The sequence below is a fragment of the Kogia breviceps genome, chromosome 13 (assembly GCF_026419965.1).
Source record: "Kogia breviceps isolate mKogBre1 chromosome 13, mKogBre1 haplotype 1, whole genome shotgun sequence".
Taxonomy (NCBI): domain Eukaryota; kingdom Metazoa; phylum Chordata; class Mammalia; order Artiodactyla; family Physeteridae; genus Kogia; species Kogia breviceps.
The window spans coordinates 82,259,683-82,281,574 of NC_081322.1; the positions used below are offsets into that span (position 1 = coordinate 82,259,683).

The following is a 21,892-nucleotide window of genomic DNA, read 5'->3' on the forward strand; positions in this document are numbered from 1 at the left end:
AATATCAGCATACCCCAAGCTTCTGCCCCGAGCTACATTCTTTCCTTGCTCTATATATTTATTCCCACTTGAATCCATCCACTCACATGCTTATTAAAATAATGGACCAATATAGAAAAGCCTAACGGAGAAATTAAAAAAAAAAATCACACAAAACGTTAAAGGTGACATTTATCGTCTATCTATATTTATGCATATAGTTGCATGATTTTATCAAAATTGGATCATTCCATACTTGTGTTTAAATCGATAATTCGGTTTGAATACTGTAGGTCAACAGAGGATTTTTGCCATCACTTTAAGTGGATCATATTTAAGTGTATTAGTTCTTTGCTAGGGCTGACATAACAAAGTATCACAGACTGGGTGGCTCAAACAATAGAAATTTATTTTTCCACAAATCCGGAAGCTGGAAGTCTGAGATCAAGGTGTCAGCAGGGTTGGTTTCTTCTGAGGTCTCTCTCGTTGGCTTGTAGACGGCCACCTTCTCTCTGTGCCTTCACATGATCTTCCTCTGTGTACGCCTATGAAAATGCATTAGGGCCCAGCATCTTTAAAGGCCATAACTCCAAATACAGTCATATTCTGAGGTACTGAGGATTAGGATTTCAACATATGAATTTGGGTGGGAGGGGACACACTTCAGCCCATAGCACATATATTTTAAAAAATAATTATTCATTCATACCATTTTTTCCCCCAATATTTAAACAATGCCATGAGAGTTGTCCTTCTTCCTTGGTTTTGGAATTTTCCTTTCTTGCCTTTGATTAAGGATGAATAAAGGTCCAGACCAAATGTCAGATTCCACATTAGTTACAGTATTTCTTTATCCGTGACCCCTTGCTCTATTGTGTGTACCATCACTGTGGCAATTGTCTGCCTTATGGGAGTGTCTTTAGTTACCTTCTGGATGCTACATTTAATATCATAAACTAGTTCTTACCCGTCTCTGCACTCCCATAGTCTAACACATGCCTGGGACTCTGAGGATAGATGGATAAGATATAGTTCATCAATATTACTCAAATGTATCTTGGGTGCCCAAAGCTTTTAAGGTTCAAACCTTAAATTTTTCATATCATTTAGACTCTGCTTGTCTCCTTTTTTCTTCTCCATCTCTTCTTCTATAGTCTTTTTTTCAGCCTACAAGAGATTTTTCAAAGCTTGCCTCAAGCTCACTGAACATCTGTGTTAATCTAGATAGTTAGATTTGTTTCACTATTAAGATATCAAAGCTAAAAAAATGGAATTTTTATTACTTACTTTCCCTTTTGACAGGAGGATGATAAACATTTACCACAGAAAAGTTGATTGAGATCATGGTAAGTTTTTCTTGTGGTGAAGGATTTACGTGTAGACAGAGCCATCCATCATGGGGCCTTGACAATACTGATGTGTAACTTTGCACTTTAACCTATTTACATTTTTCTAGTGAATTAAACATGTCTTCTTCTGTTCCACGTATTCCATTCCTTCTTACCTGTGCTTGATAATGCCCATATTTTGCCTAAACCTCAACAATCAACCTTGCTAATAAAGTGCTGTTCTGTATCCGAGTATGTGGAAGTCCCTCATCAACAGAGGACAAAGCCACAAAGTGAGAATTATAACTAATTCTCACTAATTCTAGAACAGGAAATGTCAAAAGAGAAAGTCCCTTACATTTGGTGGTTTCCAGAGGATAGATTTTTAACTGAGAAAAAGATATTGTTTGGAAATTCGTTTTATTCATTTCAAAATAAACTAGGGTATGGAGATAAAAAGGTAATCCTGTTCTTCCAAAAAATATTAAGAAATACTGCAGGAATATAAAAAAGTTTAGATAGTGATATAATAAAGATATAAAAACTCCCTCCTATCAGCCATGCAGCTTGGACTCCTGATCCTCGTTTTCTTCTTTCCTCCCTCCTTCTCTTGCAAAAAGAATACCCTGAATTTTGTGTTTAGCATGCCTTTGGGTTTTGGGGGGAATTTTAGTATATACTTATATATGTATATAATCATAAACAGTATATCCTGTTATAATTCATATAAAAGATATAGTTTTGTGACCTTCAGCAAATTTCTCTTTTCATTCAATATATTTTTGAAATGTATGTTTATTATTATAGTTTTAATTATTCCATTTCACTCTATATAATATTCTATTGAATAAATAGCTCAGAATTTATTTATCTAATCCCCTATTAATGGACATATAGGCTATTTCAAGTTTTGATTTTTTTACTATTTAAAAATCAACAACAGGACTTCCCTGGTGGTGCAGTGGTTAGGAATCCATCTGCCAATGCAGGGGACATGGGTTTGATCCCTAGTCCAGGAAGATCCCACGTCGCGGAGCAACTAAGCCCATGCGCCACAACTACTGAGCCTGTGCCCCAGAGCCCGCGAGCCACAACTACTGAAGCCCAAGTACCTAGAGCCTGTGCTCTGCAACGAGAAGCCACTGCAATGAGAAGCCTGCACACCGCAATGAAGAATAGCCCCCGCTCACTGCAACTGGAGAAAGCCTGCATGCGGCAACGAAGACCCAATGCAGCCAAAAATAAATAAATAAAATTTTTTTAAAAGGTAAGCTTTATAAGAAAATAAAAATAAACAACAACAACAATGCTTCAGTGAATGCTCTTGTACCTGTCTTCCTCCTAATAGTACTAAAGGCCTAGATGGAGGCAGTATATGAGAATTCCATTGTTTCACTTCCTCACCAGCAGTGGTATTGTTTCAATCGTGGTTTTTCATCATCATCAACATTTACATAAAGACTGTGACAAGTATGCATATTTTAATCCCTAGAGAAACTACTAAAAAAATAAGGCAAAGAGGAATAGGTTAAAAGCCAATGGATGAGTTAAAATGGAATATTGAATTTTTTTGATAAAACCAAAAGGAGTAACAAAGAATCAAAATATCAGATCAGACAAATAGAAAACAAATAAAAATGGTAGACATAAATCCAACCATATCAGTAATTACATTAAATATAAATGTACTAAACACTCCTATTAAAAACAGAGACTGTCAGATGAGGTAAAAAAGCAAGACCTAAGTACATGCTGTTTAAAATAATTACATTTATGTAAAGTTTCAGAGGAGTTGAAAGTCAAAGAATGGAAAAATATGTACCGTGCAAACAGTACACATAAGAAAACTGAGCTGGCAAATTAATACTATAAAAAATGACTTCAAGACAAGGAATATAACCAGAGAAAAGAAGAACACTTATAACAACAAAATGGCCAATTCATTGGGAATATATAACAGTTAAACAATTATAAATTTATACACTCCTAATTACAAGGCTTCAAAAACATGAAGCAAAAACTGACAGAACTAAAGGGAAAGTAGACAAAACATTGCTGGAGATTTTAACACCTACCTCTCAGTAACTGTTAGGACAACCAGAGAAAACAGTAAGGGTATAAAAGACCTGGCAAAATTATCAACCATCTTGAACTAGTTGACACTTAAAGAACACCACACATAAGAATGGCAGAAACACATTCTTTCCAAGTGCACCTGGAATCGTAACAGGCTGACCATATGCTTGAAACTAAAACAAGTTTCAATAAATTTAAAAGGATTGAAATCTTAGAGCCCATTCTCTGATCTCAAAATTATTAAATTAGAAGTCAGTAACTCTAAAATACTTAGAAATTTAACAATTCACAAGGACAATTAGAAGATACTTTTAATTATGATAATAAAGATACAACATATCAAATTTTGTGGGGTGTAGCTAAGGAGGTTCTTGGAGGGAAATTTATAGTTTTAAATATTTATATTAGAAAAGAAAAAAGGTTTACAATCAATCTAAGGTTCTACCTTAAGAATCTAGAAGAATATGAGCAAATTAAACCCAAAGTAAATAGATGGAAGGTAATTATAAAGGTAAGAACAGACACAAATGAAATAGAAAATAAACAATAGCTTAAATTAACAAGGCAAAAATTTGGTTTTCTGAAAACAAATAATAAAATTGATAAACCCTTAGCAAGACTGATTAAGAAAATTGCCAGTATCTACAATAAATGATCTTATGGACATTAAATAAATAATGACAGAATATTATGAACAAATTTATGCCAATTTATCCAACAACTTAAATGAAATACAAAAATTTCTTTAACAGTATAACTTACCCAAACTGACACAAGATGAAATAAAAAATAAGAGTAGTTCTATATCTTTTGAAGACATTGAGTTTGATATCATAATCTTTTCCTCAAATAGAACTCCAGAACCAAATAATTAGCTGGTAAATTCTATCAAACATTTAATAAATAAACAATACCAAACCTACCAAACCTTCTCAAAAAAATAGATGAAGAAACAATTCCCATCTTGTTTTTATGAGGTCACGAGAATCCTGAAATCAAACTTGACAAAGACATGACCTCACCCCACCCCCGCAAAAAAAGAAATCAGTAGCCAATAACTCTCATTAACATAGATGTAAGTTTTTTCACAAAATATTAGTAATCCAAACCCAGTAATATATGAAAAGGACAACGCATTTTGACCAAATGAGGATTATCTTAGAAATGTAAATTTTAGCATTCAATTATCAATCAATGTAATACGTCATATTAACAGAATAAAGGAGAAATTGAATAATCTCAATAGGTGCAGAAAGAATATCTTACAAAATTCAGCATCCATATATATAAGAACTCTCAGCAAAGCAGTAGTAGAGGGAAACCTCCTCAACCTGATAAAGGCATCTATAAAAATCCCGAAGGTAACATCACATTTAATGATGACATAGTTGTTGCTTTACCCCCAACACTGGGAACATGCAACGATGTACTTTTCTAAAACAAAACAAAACAAAAGAACTGTAAATAATTAATTAACTCTAGTTTGCTGGTTTGCTTTTCATGGTGGCATGGGTTAGCAGCCCCAAAACTTTTTTGTACTCTGTACTTGAAGAAATGAATCAATACATTGAGAATAATGGAAGGAATGAGCTACAAATATGGAAGGAAAGAAGCATGCATTACAGCTTGTAGTTCTTGATTGGAAGTGCATGTTATCAGTTTGAAAACATGGTTTTTAGCATTGAGAAAAATAAATATCTGTGCCTATGTTTTAATAGATATATAAATAGACAGAGATATACAAACACATATGTGTTTTCCACTAAAAGGAACTAGGACCCCTTGGAGAAATGACAGATCGCAGGGCTGGGACAGGAAAAGTACAGGGGGAGCCTGGAACATCTGATCGAGGCAGTTAGGGAAGCAAGTGCTCAAGGAGTGACTGGGTCATGTCAAATTTTACAAGAGTTAGCATGAAGGGGCTCATGCTAGCCAAACCTGGAACAGTTTGAATGTCAAAATAACTATTGACAGATTATAGTTATAGTTATTTATAACTAAACAATAGATTAGGGCTTCCCTGGTGGTGCAGTGGTTGAGAATCTGCCTGCCAATGCAGGGGACACGGGTTCGAGCCCTGGTCTGGGAAGATCCCACATGCCGCGGAGCAAATGAGCCCGTGAGCCACAGCTACTGAGCCTGCGCGTCTGGAGCCTGTGCCCCGCAACAAGAGAGGCCGCGACAGTGAGGCCCACGCACCGCGATCAAGCTTGGTCCCCGCTCGCTGCAACTAGAGAAAGCCCTCGCACAGAAACGAAGACCCAACACAGCCAAAAATAAATTAAATTAATTAAAAACAAAACCCAAAACAATAGATTATATCCCATTGAATAATAAAAGTATCTATGAGGCCATACTGATATAAATAAACCAGTGAATCAATAAATAAATGGGGAAGAAAAGAAAGGTCTTTCTTATGCCAACAAAAGTGGGTAGTGGGGAGAGAAAAAGATAAAGGAAAGAAAGAAGGAAGGAAGGGAGGAAAGGGAAGGAAATAGAATCAAGAAATCAATAGATATTAAAATTGGTAGGTGAGAGTTTGATGAAGAACAAGACATTTGCAGTCTTTGTGTTTATTAACTACAAAAGAAAATAACAACTTTATATTGGAAAAACCTAGTAGAACCTCCTTACCCTAGTAATCAAAATGAATATCATGAATATTGGGACAAACCAGCACCATGGACCTTTGGACCTGATGCTGAGAAAGACACATCACTTCATTTCCCACCAAAAATGCATAACCTGATTTTTCTTCAACATATCTAAATGAGCTAAATAGAAAGGTGGAAAACAATCTTAGCTTATTAACAAAAAACAAGAAAACAAAAAACCAAATTGTACCTATGTTGTTCCAGTAAAGATGTAACATAGCTAAAGTAAAAGTTAACATTTTGAAATAATTTTAAACCCAGAAATAAGTCTGTACTAGAACAAATTAAACTGTCTCTTAAGGTGAAATATTACTTCAGGAACAACAGAAAGTTATACAAATGAAAATTTCTTTAAAATATATTTGTATCTTTATCTTATTAGATCATCTATAATTAAGAATATCCTGGATATTTTTACACCCCAAGTAGGGATAATCTTCAGGTTTCACTAATGTACAGTTATGCAGATGTTTGTAGGAGAAAAAGGACACACCGGTTTTCTGAATTAGCAGTCAGGCTATAGACCCCCCGAAGAAGTCCTTCTGAGTAGACACGCTTATAAAGGTCTCAATTTCCTTTTGAAAGAGAATGATATAAATGGTGAAAACTGATGAAAAAAGGGAAAATAATAAGAATACCTGCTTATGAGTTTACCACTGACAAGCACTTTCACATATTTTTTTGATCTCACAACCAACACTTGAGGTGGATAGGTTTCAGTTATTCAATCCAGTGAGGTTTTTATTTCCCACAAATGCCAAGGATGCCAAGGAAAGTTTGTTCTTGGATTTGGTTTCCATGTATTCAGAAAATAAATAAAAGTCAAACAAATTTTTTTTACTGACTAGCTTTAGTTCAGAAATAGCATTAGACATTTCTCAAAATCCATTCTTTACAGAGGAGACAAGAATTTCTGAAATCCACTTTGGATTCTTTTGCAATTCTTTCTGACTAAGCTGCATTTTTAGTTAAGAGAAGTGTTTCTTTGTTTTGCTCACGTCCTTTGAGGAGCAAATGGGTATTGACTGTCCAGATGGAGGTGTTTCGAAAACCAGGCTGGGCTCTTGACATTGGAACCGGACTTGCAGAACTCAGAACTTTAGTCTCTGTGTCTTCCTGCAAGGGTTAAATCTGAGGAGTGGCGGAATTGTTTCTCAGCGTCCATAGGATGCTTCTCCTTTTCCCGTTATTTTACCAGTTTGTGTTCTGATGCATATTTTACAAGTAATCAACAAAATAGTTTTGGAGCCTTTCTGCTTCTTCATAATTTTTGCTTCTTTAAACCTGAGTGCATATTTATTTTGCTTCTCAATTAATAAGAGTCTATATTTTGGGGTGTCAGTTTAGCCTTGGGCTGGAGATACACTCCAGCTTTATCCAGCACCTGCATCTGGAAGCAGTATGGACATGCTTCTTCAAAATCCTGTGAGGAACCGCAGGCCCAGAGGCAGCAGCAGGTGTGACCCATGCAGATACCTTGTAGTTTCAGCAACGTTGCCTTCAGGCCTGTGGCGGAAACCTGGTGAGAGCCCCACTGTGGATTACACTGTGAAGAAATGCCAGTCGAACCCAGATGGAGTGCCATTGTACAAGATAAGTGGCCTAAACTCTTCTAAAATGTCAAGATCAAGAAACTAAAAGAAAGGACGTAGAACTGTTCCATATTGAAGGAGTAAGTGCTAGGTATGAAACCTGGGTTGGATCTTTAACTAGGAAAGATTAACTATAAAGGACGTTATTCAGACAATTAATGAAATTGGATTATGGACTGCATATATGTGTATATACAGTTTGCCTATAATTATATGAGCCTGGAGAAGGATATATACTAAATTGTTAACATTGGTTACTTGGGAAACAGTAGGGGTTAGGGGTGAAGGGGAAAAATACCACTTTAAAAAAGCATACAGGATGAACAGGACGCATGACACGATTTCATTTTTATTAAATGATACGTGTGTGGGGACTTCCCTGGTGGCGCAGTGGTTGAGAATCCGCCTGCCAATGCAGGGGACATGGGTTCGAGCCCTGGTCTGGGAAGATCCCACATGCTGCGGAGCAACTAAGCCCGTGCGCCACAACTACTGAGCCCACGTGCCACTACTACTGAAGTCTGTGGGCCTAGAGCCCGTGCTCTGCAACAAGAGAAGCCACCACAATGAGAAGCCCACGCACCGCAAGGAAGAGTAGCCCCCGCTGGCCCGCACACAGCAATGAAGACCCAACGCAGCCAAAAAATAAATAAATTAATTAATTGAATAAATCTATTTTTTAAAAAAGAATCCGCCTGCCAAGGCAGGGGACACGGGTTCGAGCCCTGGTCCGGGAAGATCCCACATGCTGCGGAGCAACTAAGCTCGTGTGCCACAATTACTGAGCCTGCGCGCCTAGAGCCCGTGCTCCGCAACGAGAAGCCACTGCAATGAGAAGCCTACGTGCTGCAACGAAGACTAGCCCCCACTCACCGCAACCAGAGAAAGCCTGTGAACAGCAACGAAGACCCAACGCAGCCAAAAATAAATAAATAAAATAAATTTATATATAAAAAACATGATACGTGTGTGTGCATAAAATGAATTACATAACCGATGGTCAACAAAATGTTAATGACTTATCTTAAGGTAATGGGAATTTGAACAACTTTTACATTTTTCATATTTATGTGTAAGAATATTTTTTATAATACAGTGGTTTCAATGCACATGAATTATGTTTATTAAAATCCTAAAAAGTAACTTTCTGGTGTTAAAAGAGCCAAGAAAAAGTCACTGGGGAAATTATAAGTACATTTTGGATTAAATTTTTTCTGTCTCATCCAATTTTTTTCTTGCAGTGCTGAGTTCATTACTTTAAACATCTTACGTGTTTTGACACAAGATGTTCCCAGATGTGCTGAGCACATGTAAAAATTCGAGCAAACTCTCCGGGCTGGAAGGACTTAGGGTGCGTGATTTTCTGAGGAATTTTGTTTGCTACGGGAGCTTCGGCAATTATTTCCTGAGCTAATTCCCGAATTACCACCCCTGAACTCTCAGAAGAAATCCCCTTCTGGCATTTTCAAAGTTCTCCTTCTAGGACTAGGTCCCTTCGACTTACGTACTTTGACCACACAGGTGCACACTCATCTTGGCCTCGACAGGTATACAAATCATCTCTCTTGGGATCTGAATGTCTTCCCCCTTCACCGTGGATAAGACGGTACTTTCTCCTGGCTGCCTGGAGGTATTCTGAGAATGACCGAGGTGGGTTTGTGGAATGCTCAGATGAAAGGAAGAAAGCTCTCATTTTGTTAATAATGTAACCCCTGTTGTCGGTAAACCCACTGAGGCAGATGAGAACAAGGAAAGATGATGCGCTGGAATCAAAGAAACCACCAACTCTCAAGGGAGGACCAGCTTGGTGCTCTTAGGGTTCACGGTTGTGGTAGTTTTAGGAGCGTGGCCCAATGTAAAGAAGATGAAGAGTTAATGCTCCCATAAGGAGCTCCCAGCTAGTTAACAGATGGGTTGGCCGACAAAGTTCAGCAAACTCGCCCCTCAGGTAGGGAAACTGTGAGGCAGGGTCTGTACCACCTCCCACAGTTGCCTGGAGGGTCTGAGCTCCAGCTGTCCACAGTGGCAGCTTCTCCATGCAAGCTTTAGAGGCTCATCCCTCCCTAGCTCACTTCCTATCTCAGCAGTGTTTTATGGAATCCTCTCCCAAGTAAGGTATTTGCTCTTGAATCCTTGTCAATTCCACTCTAACTGGAAACATCGTGTGTTTTCCCACCCTTCCCATCTCATTGAGATCCTAACCCCTCTTGTCCTGCCTATCATATTGTCAGAGTCCTGGAGTCTCACTTTGCTACAGTCTAGGCCTCATAGATCTCCCTTTCCAGTGAAATCAAGATACTCTTCCCTACTCAGTTGGCAGTGAGTCAGACACAGTGTGTCTGACACTGTGTAGTGGAATCAGACATGCATACCTGGCCATCAATCCTGACTCCGTTACTTACCAGCTGTGAAACCTTGGGCAAATCACCTAACCTCTCTGATCTTCAGTTTTCTCCTCTGTGAAAGAAAGGTAACATTCCTTACCTTGTCAGGTTGTCCTTTTGATTTAATAAGCTAAATGTATAAAGAATCAGGATATTGCCTAATACAAGAAGATATTCCAGAAATGATAGTGTTTTTTATTACATAATTTTCTTCCATTACTTACTTTCTTATGTGTCTCCATCTTTTTTTCCCAACTAGACTGTAGCTTCTCTGCCATATTCAACTTCTTTATCACAATGCATTGCACGTGACAGGCACTAAATAATCATTAGTTATCAGTTTTCTAAAGCTTTAAATCAGAGGATGCACTCTTTCAATTCAAGATTCATTTGTGAATTATTTGTTATTGTGAGGCATTCTCAAGGAATTTTTTGCAGGTAACTCCTTTTCTGGGCCTCAAATTTTCTTATATAAAATACAAATGTTTTGGTCTATAATTCTAGATGCACTGAGGTCCTTCTAGCATTAAAGTTTGGAAGCTATATATTCCTGAGGGCAAGTACTGTATGTTACTCTCCTTCCTGACCCTTCCACACTTACTATAATGGTGGTCACAGATTAAGTGACTTCCCAGTGCACGGAGAATAGATTCCAGATGCCTCAACCAGTCTTTCCTCTAACTTTCATCCTATCCCTCACTCCATTCCAGCCAGACTGTGTTTACTTTGCACCCCTAGAATTTTCCAAGTTTGATCTGCCTTGAGGTCTTTGTACGTGCTGTTTCTTACCATTTGGTTCTCTGCTCAAGCGTCTCCTCCATGGAGGTCTCTCACCCCACCCCAGTCTCTATCCAACAACCCTGCTCTGTTTTTTTGTTCATGTCACGTCTCTCTCAAATTGTCTTATCATTTAGTCAATTATTTCCCTCTTTTGGTTTGCATTTTATTTGCATTTATTTTTTTTTCTCTCCACCTCTCCCTCTAGCCCCCAAATATAAACTTCTATCTTGGATCCTTTTATATCCCTGTGGCAAAAAAAAAAAAAAAAAAATACTTTGCACAAACTAGACCCCTAAATAATTGAGAAATGACTGAATAAACTCTACCACACCTTATGGAGTAGTTTTTAGGTGGTGAGTTAAAATCCATGGCTGTCATGCCAGGTTCTAGTGAATTTAAGTCCTAAGCTAATTAATTGCCATAGGTCTGAGTAAACATGGAGTAGGAAGAAACAAGGAATTCTTAGGAAGACAACTGCAAACAATCATATCAGCTTATCTAGAAACTTGCTGGCAGTGGGAAATTTAGAGATAATTTTTAAAGATGTAATTCATTTCTTTTTATTATGGAAAATTTCAAACATAAGCATGAACCCTTTTGTGCACACGGTGGTGGACAAACCCTAGGGTGGCCGCTCATCCTAGTATTCACACCCTTGTAATATCCCTTCCCCTGTGACTTGCTTTCTAACGGATAGAGTATGGCACATTTGATGTCACCCCTGTGTGATTACCTTGTGTTATATGTGATTCCATCTTGCTAGCAGGTTCGCTCTGGAGACTCTCCTTGCTGACTTGATGAAGTAAGTGGCCGTGCTGGCCCATGAATGCCAGGTGCCACCTAGGAACTGAGGGCAGTCTCCAGTGGACAGCCAGCAAAAGCCAAGGTCTTCAGTCCTACACCTGCAAGGAAATGAATTCTGCCAGTGACCCAAGTGAGCATGGAAGCTGATTCTTTTCCAGTTGAGCTTCCAGATGAGAATGCAGCCTAGCCAAAACCCTGATGGCAGGTGTGAGACCCTAAGCAGTTACCCAAGTGCCTGGACACCTGGCCCACAGAAACTGAGATGATAAACCTGTGTTGTTTTAAGCTTCTAGGTTTGTGATAATTTGCTGCCACAGATAACTAATAAAGATATATCTATCACCCAACATTAACAATGTTCAAGTTTTCCAATATATACATCCTCATGTTTTTGGGGGGTGCATGGGCTGGACTATTTTAAAGCATATGCAGATATTTTTGTATGTTTCTCTAACAGAGAAGGACTATTAAAAAGCATAACCATGATGCCAGAAAAATAAGGGCTTAACTGGGAACAAGGAGTCTTTTTTTTAAAGTAACCAAGTCAATGGATTTAGTATATTAACTGGACACCTGGAGAAAAGGTGGTTGCAATAAATCAAATAACATCCTGTTGATCCCATGAGCTAAAGGATAGGAAAGCATGGGGGAGTTTTCATTTGAACTGTCTGAGGCTTGCCAGTTGTTTTTGAAAAAATCAGTACAGCCGCAGAGTACTTAAATTGTCCCGACAATGTGCTCATTGGTCATACAATATCTAAAACCATTCGGACCCATTTCTGACTAAGCTCCTACCCGTTCCCCTAACCTGCTTTAGAATGGATCCTTGTAAATACCATTTTTATTCATAACTCCTTATAATTTCATGTCCTACTCGAATTGCCATTCCCACCACTTTTTCCTTACTACAGGAAGCTCTTCCCAACTGGCCCTAGTTCTTTTCCTCTCTTGGATAAACCAATCTCATCTCCCTTTGACACCGCTCACCTAGGCAGCGCTTAATAAGGGAATTTCTCAGGGCTCTGGGTTCAATCCCATCTCTACCACCCGGGCGGTATGTGGTCTCTGGCAAGTAGTTGAGCGTTCTCTCGGCTGGATACAATAGTGCCTCGCAGGGTTGTCGTGAAGATTAGATAAAGAACGTGTGTAAAGTGTGAAGCGCCCAGCACCAAAAAGGCGCAGCCGAACCCCAACCCTTCCCTTTGTTGGTTTCCATCTCCAACCAAAGACCACCAGAACGCTCAGCACCGCGCCTCTCCCGCCCTCGTCGCGGAGGATGCAGGGATTTGTAGTTTTTTGGTCCCCTAGTCGCGTTTCCTCTCGGAGCCGGACGGCGAGAGGAAGAACTACACGTCCCAATGGGCCGTGAAAGGAAATTGGGGCGCGGAAAACCGATCGTTCCCGCCCTGTCTTCGTTCTCGCGGCCCACCGGCTGTGCCCACGGCGGGAGGGTTCAGACCCCGCTGCAAAGCCAGGGCCGAGCGCACGAGCAGACCCGCGGGGACAGTCGGGCGGGGCGGGAGACCACAGCGGGTGGCTCCTCTGCCGCCGTGGGAGCTCGCGGGGGGAAAGGAGCGAAATAAAGCGAGCAAATTGCGAGCGCCCGTGTCGGAGAAGTGAGAAAGGGCAGGGGAAGCAGCAACGCACGCAGAGCCTGGCTGCCACGGGGCTTGTCCTCCGGGAGGGACCCAGGGCGCTTCGCTGTCCCCTCCTTACCGCGGGAAGCCTGGAAATCCGGCCTGGAAGCTGGCCGGGCACGGAGACTCCTGCCCGCAGCCCCCATCCCAGAGTCCGGTCCGCCTCGTGCAGCGCCTCCCCATCCTGTCTCCGGGGCACCCCCAACCCGCTCCCGGGCAGCAGCAGAGCCCCCGCCACTCGAGCACACGCCCCGCTGGGGGAGGGAGTGAAAGAGTTGGGGCGGGCAGGGGAGGGTCACCTCTACGCGCCGGTTCCTCAGGTCCCCCGGAGTCGCCAGAATGGGTTTGTGTGTTGCTGCGTAAATGTGTGTCCCGAGGCGGCAGCGGCCGCCGGGAATAAACCGGGAGAAGCCGGGAAGCGTACAGAAGTCTGTGGGAACGCGCGCGGCGGGGCATAGGGTGCCCGGCCGGAGAGGCCCTCGGGCGATGCCGGAGGGAGTCCGGCGCCCGCCCCGGGGCCTCGCCTGTCCTGCTGGTGGGCAAGGGGGCGGGGGACCCTTCCGAGCCCGTGCGGGCTTCGCCCGCGAGAAGGAGGAGCCGGAGGAGGAGCCCGGCGGGCGAGGCGCGGGCCGCCGCCCACCGGGCCGGGAGGAGGCGGACCAGCTCGGAGCGAGGCGCGCGCGCCGGGTCTCAGCCTCGCAAACAAGTGTCTGTGGCGCTCGCCCCGCGGCCCAGAGACGCGCTCCGCCGCTCCCGGCGGCCCTCCTTGCGCCGGGCCTGGCTCCTATGGGCCCGGAGGGAACCAGGGAGCCCCTGGCCGCGCAGCCCGCGAGCCGCCGCCGCGACCCTCCGCCTAGGCGGCCTCGGCAGCTCAGCGCGGGGGCCGCGGACTCGGCTCGGCTGCCAGGCGCGCCGGCGCAGGGTCGCCGCGCGAGCAGTGCCCGGGCTGTCGCCGAGCCCGCTCCTGACAGAATAACGTGCTTGGTTTCCCCACCCCTGGGAGGGGTTGCCGGGGCCGCGAGCTGCCTCCCAGTTTCCATCGCTCTCTCCTGGGGAGGATCCGCCGCCGGGAGGAAGGATTAGAATAAACCTGACCGAGGCGCAGAAGTGGCTCCCGAGGAAGCCGGCGCCGGGGCCGCCGCCTCGTGTCGCCTCGGGGCGCAGCGCTCGGGGGTCGGCGGGCCAGAGCCGAGGCGCGGCCGGAGGGCCGGGGCCGGCGGGGCCGAGCGAGCGGCTGTGCGAGGGGGAGGGCGCGCGGCAAGCAGCGGGGCGGCTGGGCAGCTCCCCGCGCCCCGCGGGGCCCCGGAGCCCCAGCACGCGGGCTGGAAGCGACTGAGGACCGCCGCCGAGGACTGCGGGCGAGCACCGTCCCTCTAGGCAGGGGATCCGGCTATGACAGCTGGGCTCCCCAAAGGGTTAACCTGGGTGTCCTCGGCAAAGTTGTCGCCGAGCCGGGAGCCCGCGTAGGGGCCGCGGCGCCGAGGCTCTGGGGGCGGCCGGGCGGCCGGCGGCGGTCGTGGCTCGGCGGGGGCCGCGCGGCCGGGGGGCTGCTGGGGGTGTGCGCCCCCAGCCGGCTGCCCTCGTGGATGCCTCCCGGCGGCGGCGGGCCCATGAAAGACTGCGAGTACAGTCAGATCAGCACCCACAGCTCCTCCCCCATGGAGTCGCCCCACAAGAAGAAGAAAATCGCGGCCCGGAGGAAATGGGAGGTTTTCCCAGGAAGAAACAAGTTCTTCTGCAACGGGAGGATCATGATGGCCCGGCAGACGGGCGTCTTCTACCTGACTCTCATCCTCATCCTGGTCACTAGCGGACTCTTCTTCGCCTTCGAGTAAGTGGTGGCGAAAGCTCCCCGACGCCTGGCACCCCTCGCCTCCCCGATCCCTAGCCCTCTCCCCTCGCTACTTTCGTTTTCTAGAAGCCTTATCTATTGTATATTGTTATATAATACAGACCCCGCTCTCCCTCTTTTTCTTTAAAAGGTCTGTTTGCTTTTCGGTCCCCGGAGATAATGCAGTTCTGGGTCGGGCTCTGGGAGTGGAGGCGAGGGGAGAGAGGACACTTGGAAGGTGTGCCGGCCTTGTTGCTCGCAAGGGTTGAGTGGCACCTCGCAGGTGACTGATTCTTGGCGCGGGCCCTACTGAGTTTGGAGACTAGCAAACCAGCCCAGATGTAGCCTTCTGTGGGAAGCAGGGTTGAGGCAGATCCTTAGGTCAGGGATAAACAGAATCGACTTCCTTTCGTGCTCGCGAGAGCTGTAGGGCATCTTGTGAAGCTCAGTTGACTAAATCTTCTACATACCTTCCCTGACTAACGAGAAATCTTGGTTATTTTAGGTCTCAGAGTGTCGGCCACTCCATGTGGCTTGGAAGGATAATTTCATTTTTCGTTCTCCTTAGCTGTTCACTCTTGATCAATTTCTGATTTACTATCAGGTTTCTAAACGATTCACTTTTTAAAAAAGTTTCAGTAAAAAAATGTTCCAAGCAAACACCTTCTCCTCCCCTCCCAATATTGGGGAACAGGTAAAAGGAGACTGTAGGCCTGTCAGGAAGAGTATGACACTGCATAGTAACTTCTGATTCCAGAAACAAAACTTTGGGACTTTAGGGCTTTTATCGGGGGAAAAAAGTGCATGCACTCTTCTCCATTCAGGAAAATCAAATTGGCTAGTAGCAACTATCTTCCTGCCAACTAGTGAAAGATCTTCTTATTTGTTAATAGTATTAGATAAAATAGTTTAACCACATTTCAGAATCCACTTCAGTTGCTCTTATTTTATTGGGTCCAACATTTGTAATGCAGCTTCTTGTGTAATTCTTGGTATCTTATGCTCATTGAAACTTGTAGCTACTACCCCCTCCCATTAAAACAAAACAATATATTTATTGGGAGTTCTTTGCTTTTCCTAGCTATTATGGGGCATGATACTCTTTCTGCTTCTGTTGGATAGGGTTAATTAAAAGCTTTTGTGTATGTTTACTTTTGTCTGTGGTAAGTATTAATAGGCTCTGATTTTGTGCCTGGTGTTTGATATTCCAAATGCTGTCTCAGTCAGAAATGGATGATCTCTTGACAGTTTAATACTTTTCACTTAAAGCCCTCTGACTCTGAGGGGAAACATTTTGTATCTGAACATTGTGCTGTGATGAACCATTTTAATGAGATTGAGTGAGAACAGGTGAGGAGAGAGATCTCAGATATAACCTCCTCCCCTCCCCCAGCCTTTCTGACAGACAGCACCTCCATTTCTGACTATGTAAAATTTCCAGGTCTCTTCTAGACGTTTAACTTCTGTGCACATTTGAGACTAGTTGGTGGAGTCTGTCTGGGGACCCGGTTACGGGAGGGTAAGGGTATGGAGAGGCTTTCAGGATGACGGGAGAAATGCCCTACTGTGCCTGCTGCTGTTCCCCTGCCCCCACCCAGAGCCACCCTCTTGTCCTTACACACCTGGGGAACTGGGGGAAGGGCCCATAATAAATGGTGATGCCATGTGGTTGAACAGAAATGCCATCCTTCCAACGGTGGCTTTCATTACAGGTGTTCCCCTAGGTAGAGCATATTCACTATGTTCCTAATGTTAACAAAGTTTTGAATGGATCTATACTGGCATCTTTGCGCTTTTTGTGCAGTGTTAGAGTGGAGAGAATGGATTAATTTTGTGATTGTGTTACAGAGCTTCAGCCACAAGTGTGTTTCATTTAGGATCGTGACTATTTCATTTTCTCTAAACACCCAAATCCCCACTGTATGGTTAGGGGTCCCCTGCAGTTATTACTTTTACTTTCTTTTACTTTCTTCTTTCAAACACTGCTTTTAACCAAACCACCATAAGTTCATTTTCACCTCATCTCTGTGTGTTTCTTCCAAGAGTTCCCCAAAGTCCTCACTAGCAGGTTGTTAGGGATCTTTCTGTGTCAGCGTTGTGTTAATGGATGGCTGTAGGAATAAACATGTGCCCTGGGATTTTATTAGCGACCGTCGGCAGCTTCAGTTTTAGATCGGCTCTACGTGTACGTGTGTCTTTGGTGCCCACGAGCGTTGCTTCAGTTAGGCAATTTGAAATTTCAAGAAAATAGGCTCATCGTAACATGATGCCTCAGTTACAAAAAATCATAGGGGCTGCTCAAATCATAGAATGTTACGCTTTAGCGATAATATTTGTCACTGTATTGCTTTTAAGTTCTTTACTATTGCTAATGCCAGAGTGAAATTAAATCACTTTGTCCAAATTAATTTGATAGAGACTCAGAGACCCAATTAGTCACATGCACGGGAAATGAAATGCCAACAGGCTAGGAGAGATCAAGAGAGAATGCCAATTTTTTGTTTTGTTTTGCGGTACGTGGGCCTCTCACTGCTGTGGCCTCTCCCGCTGCGGAGCACAGGCTCCGGACGCGCAGGCTCAGCGGCCACGGCTCACGGGCCCAGCCGCTCCGCGGCACGTGGGATCCTCCCGGACCGGGGCGCGAACCCACGTCCCCTGCATTGGCAGGCGGACTCTCAACCACTGCGCCACCAGGGAAGCCCAGGATACCAGTTTTGTCTGCTGTCTGTCTGCCTTCCTTCAGTTATTTATTGAGCATATACTATGTGGTTGCCTATTTTGATTAATTTCATGTCTAGATAACTTTAATATTAGCAGAATTTGTTTTTAAACATGAGGGTCCATGTTTCTCCATACTGTAACGCAAAGGCAAATATGAAATTTGAAAATAAGACATATAACTTCTAAACTTAGTTTTAGACCTCCTTTTCCTGCAACTTTTCCCCACCCCACCTCTCCTTCCTGACCTTGAAGAGATGGACAGGGAACTTTGTTCAAGAGAAGTGGACTTCTTGGAATGCAGCAACAGGTGTTGATACTGTCTTCAACCGTGGAAGAAAGGCAGGGTGGAATGATTTTTCTCACCTTGAAGATGAAGCGACAGAGGCTTGCAGAGGTTAAATAATCACCTAAGATCACACAGTAATTAGTGGCCAGGCTTCTGGCTGGAAAGCCTGTGATATTTCCGATGCTCTGTGCTGCTGCTCCTCCAAATATAGAATATAGTGGTTACAGGCATGTATGCCTTTCGGAAGGACAGATCCCAAAATTCTTCCCAGAAATATGACCCTAGACAAATTAGATGACTTTTCTAAACCTTAGTTTCCCAGTCTGTTAAATGGGATTAATAATATCTACCTTTAAACGTTGTGAAGATTAAATGAAGTGTATTTAGTACAGTGTCTGATACATAGTACTCATTAAATAGTACATGTTATTAGAGCAGAACTTAGAAATAGCCTCCCAAGGACTCTGGTCACCCCTTTCTGAGAACCTGTGAAGGACGGAGTATGTGGATTAGGAAGCAAGCATGACAGTGATAGCATATTAGGGCTGAAAAAATGTGGAACTGTGTAGTCTGCAGTTAAACAGAGACCTCTGCGTGAGTCTGAGGGGCAGCTTTGCTCTTGCGCCTTTTATCCAGACCCTGAGCGAGGGCAGTGAGGAAGCCTACAAGAAGCAGGGAGTGGATTTCATTTCCATTTTTGGAGCTACCATCTCAGAATCGAGAAGACAGTAATAAAGCACCTAGAAGAAACCTGAAGCAACTCTCCAGTCTTTGTCAAGTAGGGCGGGGCTATTTATCTTTAGACATCTTTTATTAAACATATGGAGTACTGGTCCAAAGTGACAGCATTACATGGCTGTGTTTAAGAGGGAAGGGTGGAAGTTGGTTGCATTGCTATGGAGACATCTCACTGCCCCTTGCACGTACTGAGGGGCTGGCTCATCAAAGACTCCCTACAATGTCCTCATTCTCACACACCCCAAAATTGCCATTTGAAAAGATCAGTGAACATTATCAATTTCTTTCTCTCTGACTTATACACACATATAGCCCACTTTTGTTTAGAGTTGAAAATTTGAAAAAAAAAAAGTCTTTGGTCCTGAAGTACTGACATTTCATAGTCTCTTGATCACAGGTGCAGAAAGAAGTAGCTGAACTGAGTTGCAGATGAGGTTCCTGTTTCCAGGAGCATCCCCTGAGGCCAGGAGAGGCCTGCTCAGATCTTGGACTTGACTGTCTCCCAAGTCTATGCTGTCACCACAGACAGTTTGGAGGGTACTTTACTTTAGATTTAAAAAAATTTATTTGTTTATTTACTTATGGCTGTGTTGGGTCTTCGTTTCTGTGCTAGAGCTTGCACTAGTTGTGGCAGGCGGGGGCCACTCTTCATCGCGGTGCGCAGGCCTCTCAGTATCGCAGCCTCTCTTGTTGCGGAGCACAGGCTCCAGACGCGCAGGCTCAGTAGCTGTGGCTCACGGGCCTAGTTGCTCCGCGGCATGTGGGATCCTCCCAGATCAGGACTCGAACCCGTGTCCCCTGCATTGGCAGGCAGATTCTCAACCACTGCGCCACCAGGGAAGCCCCAAGGATACTTTACTTTATAACCAACCCACTGTGGCTCCACAAGAATTTTAGGTGGCTTCAAAACCTTGTTAATGGCTCTTGACATGAATGCACTAACCTATTCATTTATGTGTGATTAACACATTTAAATTCCCTGGGGGTAGGGACTCGATTTGTTTTGTTCACTGATGTTCCCCCAGCACCTAGAGCAGTAGCTGGTACATAGCAGGCTCTCAGTAAATATTTATCATTTAATGAAATAATGGTAAAATTGAAACAGACTGAAAAATAACTTCCATGTGCTTCAGTTTTTCATTTTGTAAAGTTGGGAACATTAATAAAATGTAAAATTAATGATATAGAACATATTTGCCTTGATTATCAATGTAATTCTTCTGAATTCAGAGTCAAATATCACCCCTTTTCCAATGTATCAGTTGAAGCAGAAGAAATAAAAGATTTTCTTAGTTACTTAGAAAACTAGTTATAGAGTTGTGATGTTCTCTTCACTAACCAAAGCTTCTTTCTATTTTTCCTTTATTTTTTAACTAAACACTTTAAACAAATAAAGCACTCTGTGATATATATGAAGGTTAGCCAACAACCACCAACATGTAGAGTAATTTTGCATTTTATAGGTTCTTGTCTTTGGATACTTGAATTTATATAATAGGACTTTTAAGGATTCTACTGACTACTTGTATTTCACTGTCTTCTCTCAGCTAGTGGGAACTGACATCAAATTATGCGGAAGGGACTCTTGTAGGTTCCTATAACAGGGTAATGGTGATCAGTTATTTATTGGGCTATATCTACATAAGCTGGAGATTTTTCTTTTGCAGTACAATACTACACATAATTTATTCAAGGCAGAGTTATTATGTCTTAGCAAGAGAAATTAAGAGTTTCAAGGAAGTATGTTCATTGTTTTGTAGCTCAGGTTGTTAGGAAAGGGAAGACAGTAGTGGTCAATAGATGCTTATAATTAGATACTTCCATAGAAATATGGATCTGATAAAATGTCAGTTGATAAAATGTCAAGTAAGAGTTGGGGACTTTCTTAATGCTTTTGTTTAGTTCTTCACTAAATAGAAAAGTTGGTCCGAATTCAAGCTAATTTTTATAAACTGGATAATCTTCTAGTATTCCTTCAATTCCCCCCCATTTAAAAAATATAATATTAGATTGATATAGAAGATTATATATAACAACACACATGCAATTTTGAAATAAAATACTTTTCATGAGTCTAAAGAGCCCCCATGAAACTACCACTCACTCAAGAACCATATCAATAACAGGGCTTCTGAAAAAAAAAAAATTACCAGGGCTTTTGAATCTACTTATATCCTTTGGGTTTCAGCCCTGTCCCATCTTCCTGCCTCTCCCTGAGGTCATCGCCATCTGAGCTAGTCATTATTAATGCCTTGCTCTTTTTTCCTCAAGACTGTTGAATGTATGCATTCCCAAACAACAGGTTGTTTAGTTTGGCTTATTTTTCTCTATAAAAAATATAAAGAAAATTTTCTTCTCTCTATATAAAAATAATGAAAGTCTTTTATTTAAAAAAACTCTCTCTTCCTCGTCTCTCCTTACCCTCTCTGACCCATTGAAGAGTAAGTTGCAGATGTCATGCTCTTTTATATCCATATTTTTCAGCATGTAATTCTTAAGAAAAAGGGTGTTCTCTTATACAAACACAGTATTAGCATCAATTTCAGGAAATTTAACATGGATACAATAATCCACATTCAAATTTTGACTTTGTCCCAATACTGGTGGGTTAAAGTTTATCATCTTGGTATTTGTTTTCTATTTATCTAATATGTTTTTCCTCTTTTCCTCCTTCTTGCCTTCTTTTAGGTGAATTGCCTATTTTTAGTATTCCATTTTATTTCCTTTAAAAAAATGTGGGCTATGTTTCTTTGTATTTTTTTAGTAGCTGCTTAAGAGATTAGAATATGCATCTTTACTCTTTAATAGTCTACCTCCAAATAGTAATATTGTACTTCAGAAATAATACAAGAAACCTATAATGTTATAATTCCACTTTTCCCACCCTTTGAACTCTTATTGTCATATATTTTATATCTGTGTATGATACAATCCAGTAATGTTATTATTTAAAAGCAGTCAATAGTATTTAAAAGAAACATAAATGTATATACATGTATAAAATAAATATACTTTAAAATAAAACCTCTACAAGCATGTAAAATCTAAGACACATATACATTTGTACATATATGAAATAGAG

General features: G+C 42.4%; 1 protein-coding gene and 1 long non-coding RNA gene across 4 annotated transcripts in view; one reads left to right on the top strand and one right to left on the bottom strand.

Moving 5' to 3' along the window:
- Nucleotides 1–371: 371 nt before the first annotated feature.
- LOC131767907 (uncharacterized) lies at nucleotides 372–14,010 on the bottom strand. 2 transcript variants are annotated; one of them, XR_009338858.2, is made up of 4 exons: nucleotides 13,534–14,010; nucleotides 11,527–11,695; nucleotides 10,032–10,086; nucleotides 372–524 (listed from the first exon to the last, which is right to left on the bottom strand). It is a non-coding gene; the product is annotated as an uncharacterized lncRNA (long non-coding RNA). The 2 variants fall into 2 exon arrangements; XR_010836100.1 differs by lacking the exon at nucleotides 10,032–10,086 and having other exon boundaries at nucleotides 13,534–13,998.
- A 738-nt stretch (nucleotides 14,011–14,748) lies between these two features.
- The window catches only part of ZDHHC14 (zinc finger DHHC-type palmitoyltransferase 14), a 272,396-nt gene continuing 265,252 nt past the window's right edge, over nucleotides 14,749–21,892 (top strand). For both annotated transcript variants that reach the window (XM_059083211.2, XM_059083212.2), the window contains exon 1: nucleotides 14,749–15,065. In XM_059083211.2, coding sequence (XP_058939194.1) covers nucleotides 14,821–15,065 — 245 coding nt within the window. In that variant the 5' untranslated portion in view covers nucleotides 14,749–14,820. The remainder of the gene's footprint in view (nucleotides 15,066–21,892) is intronic.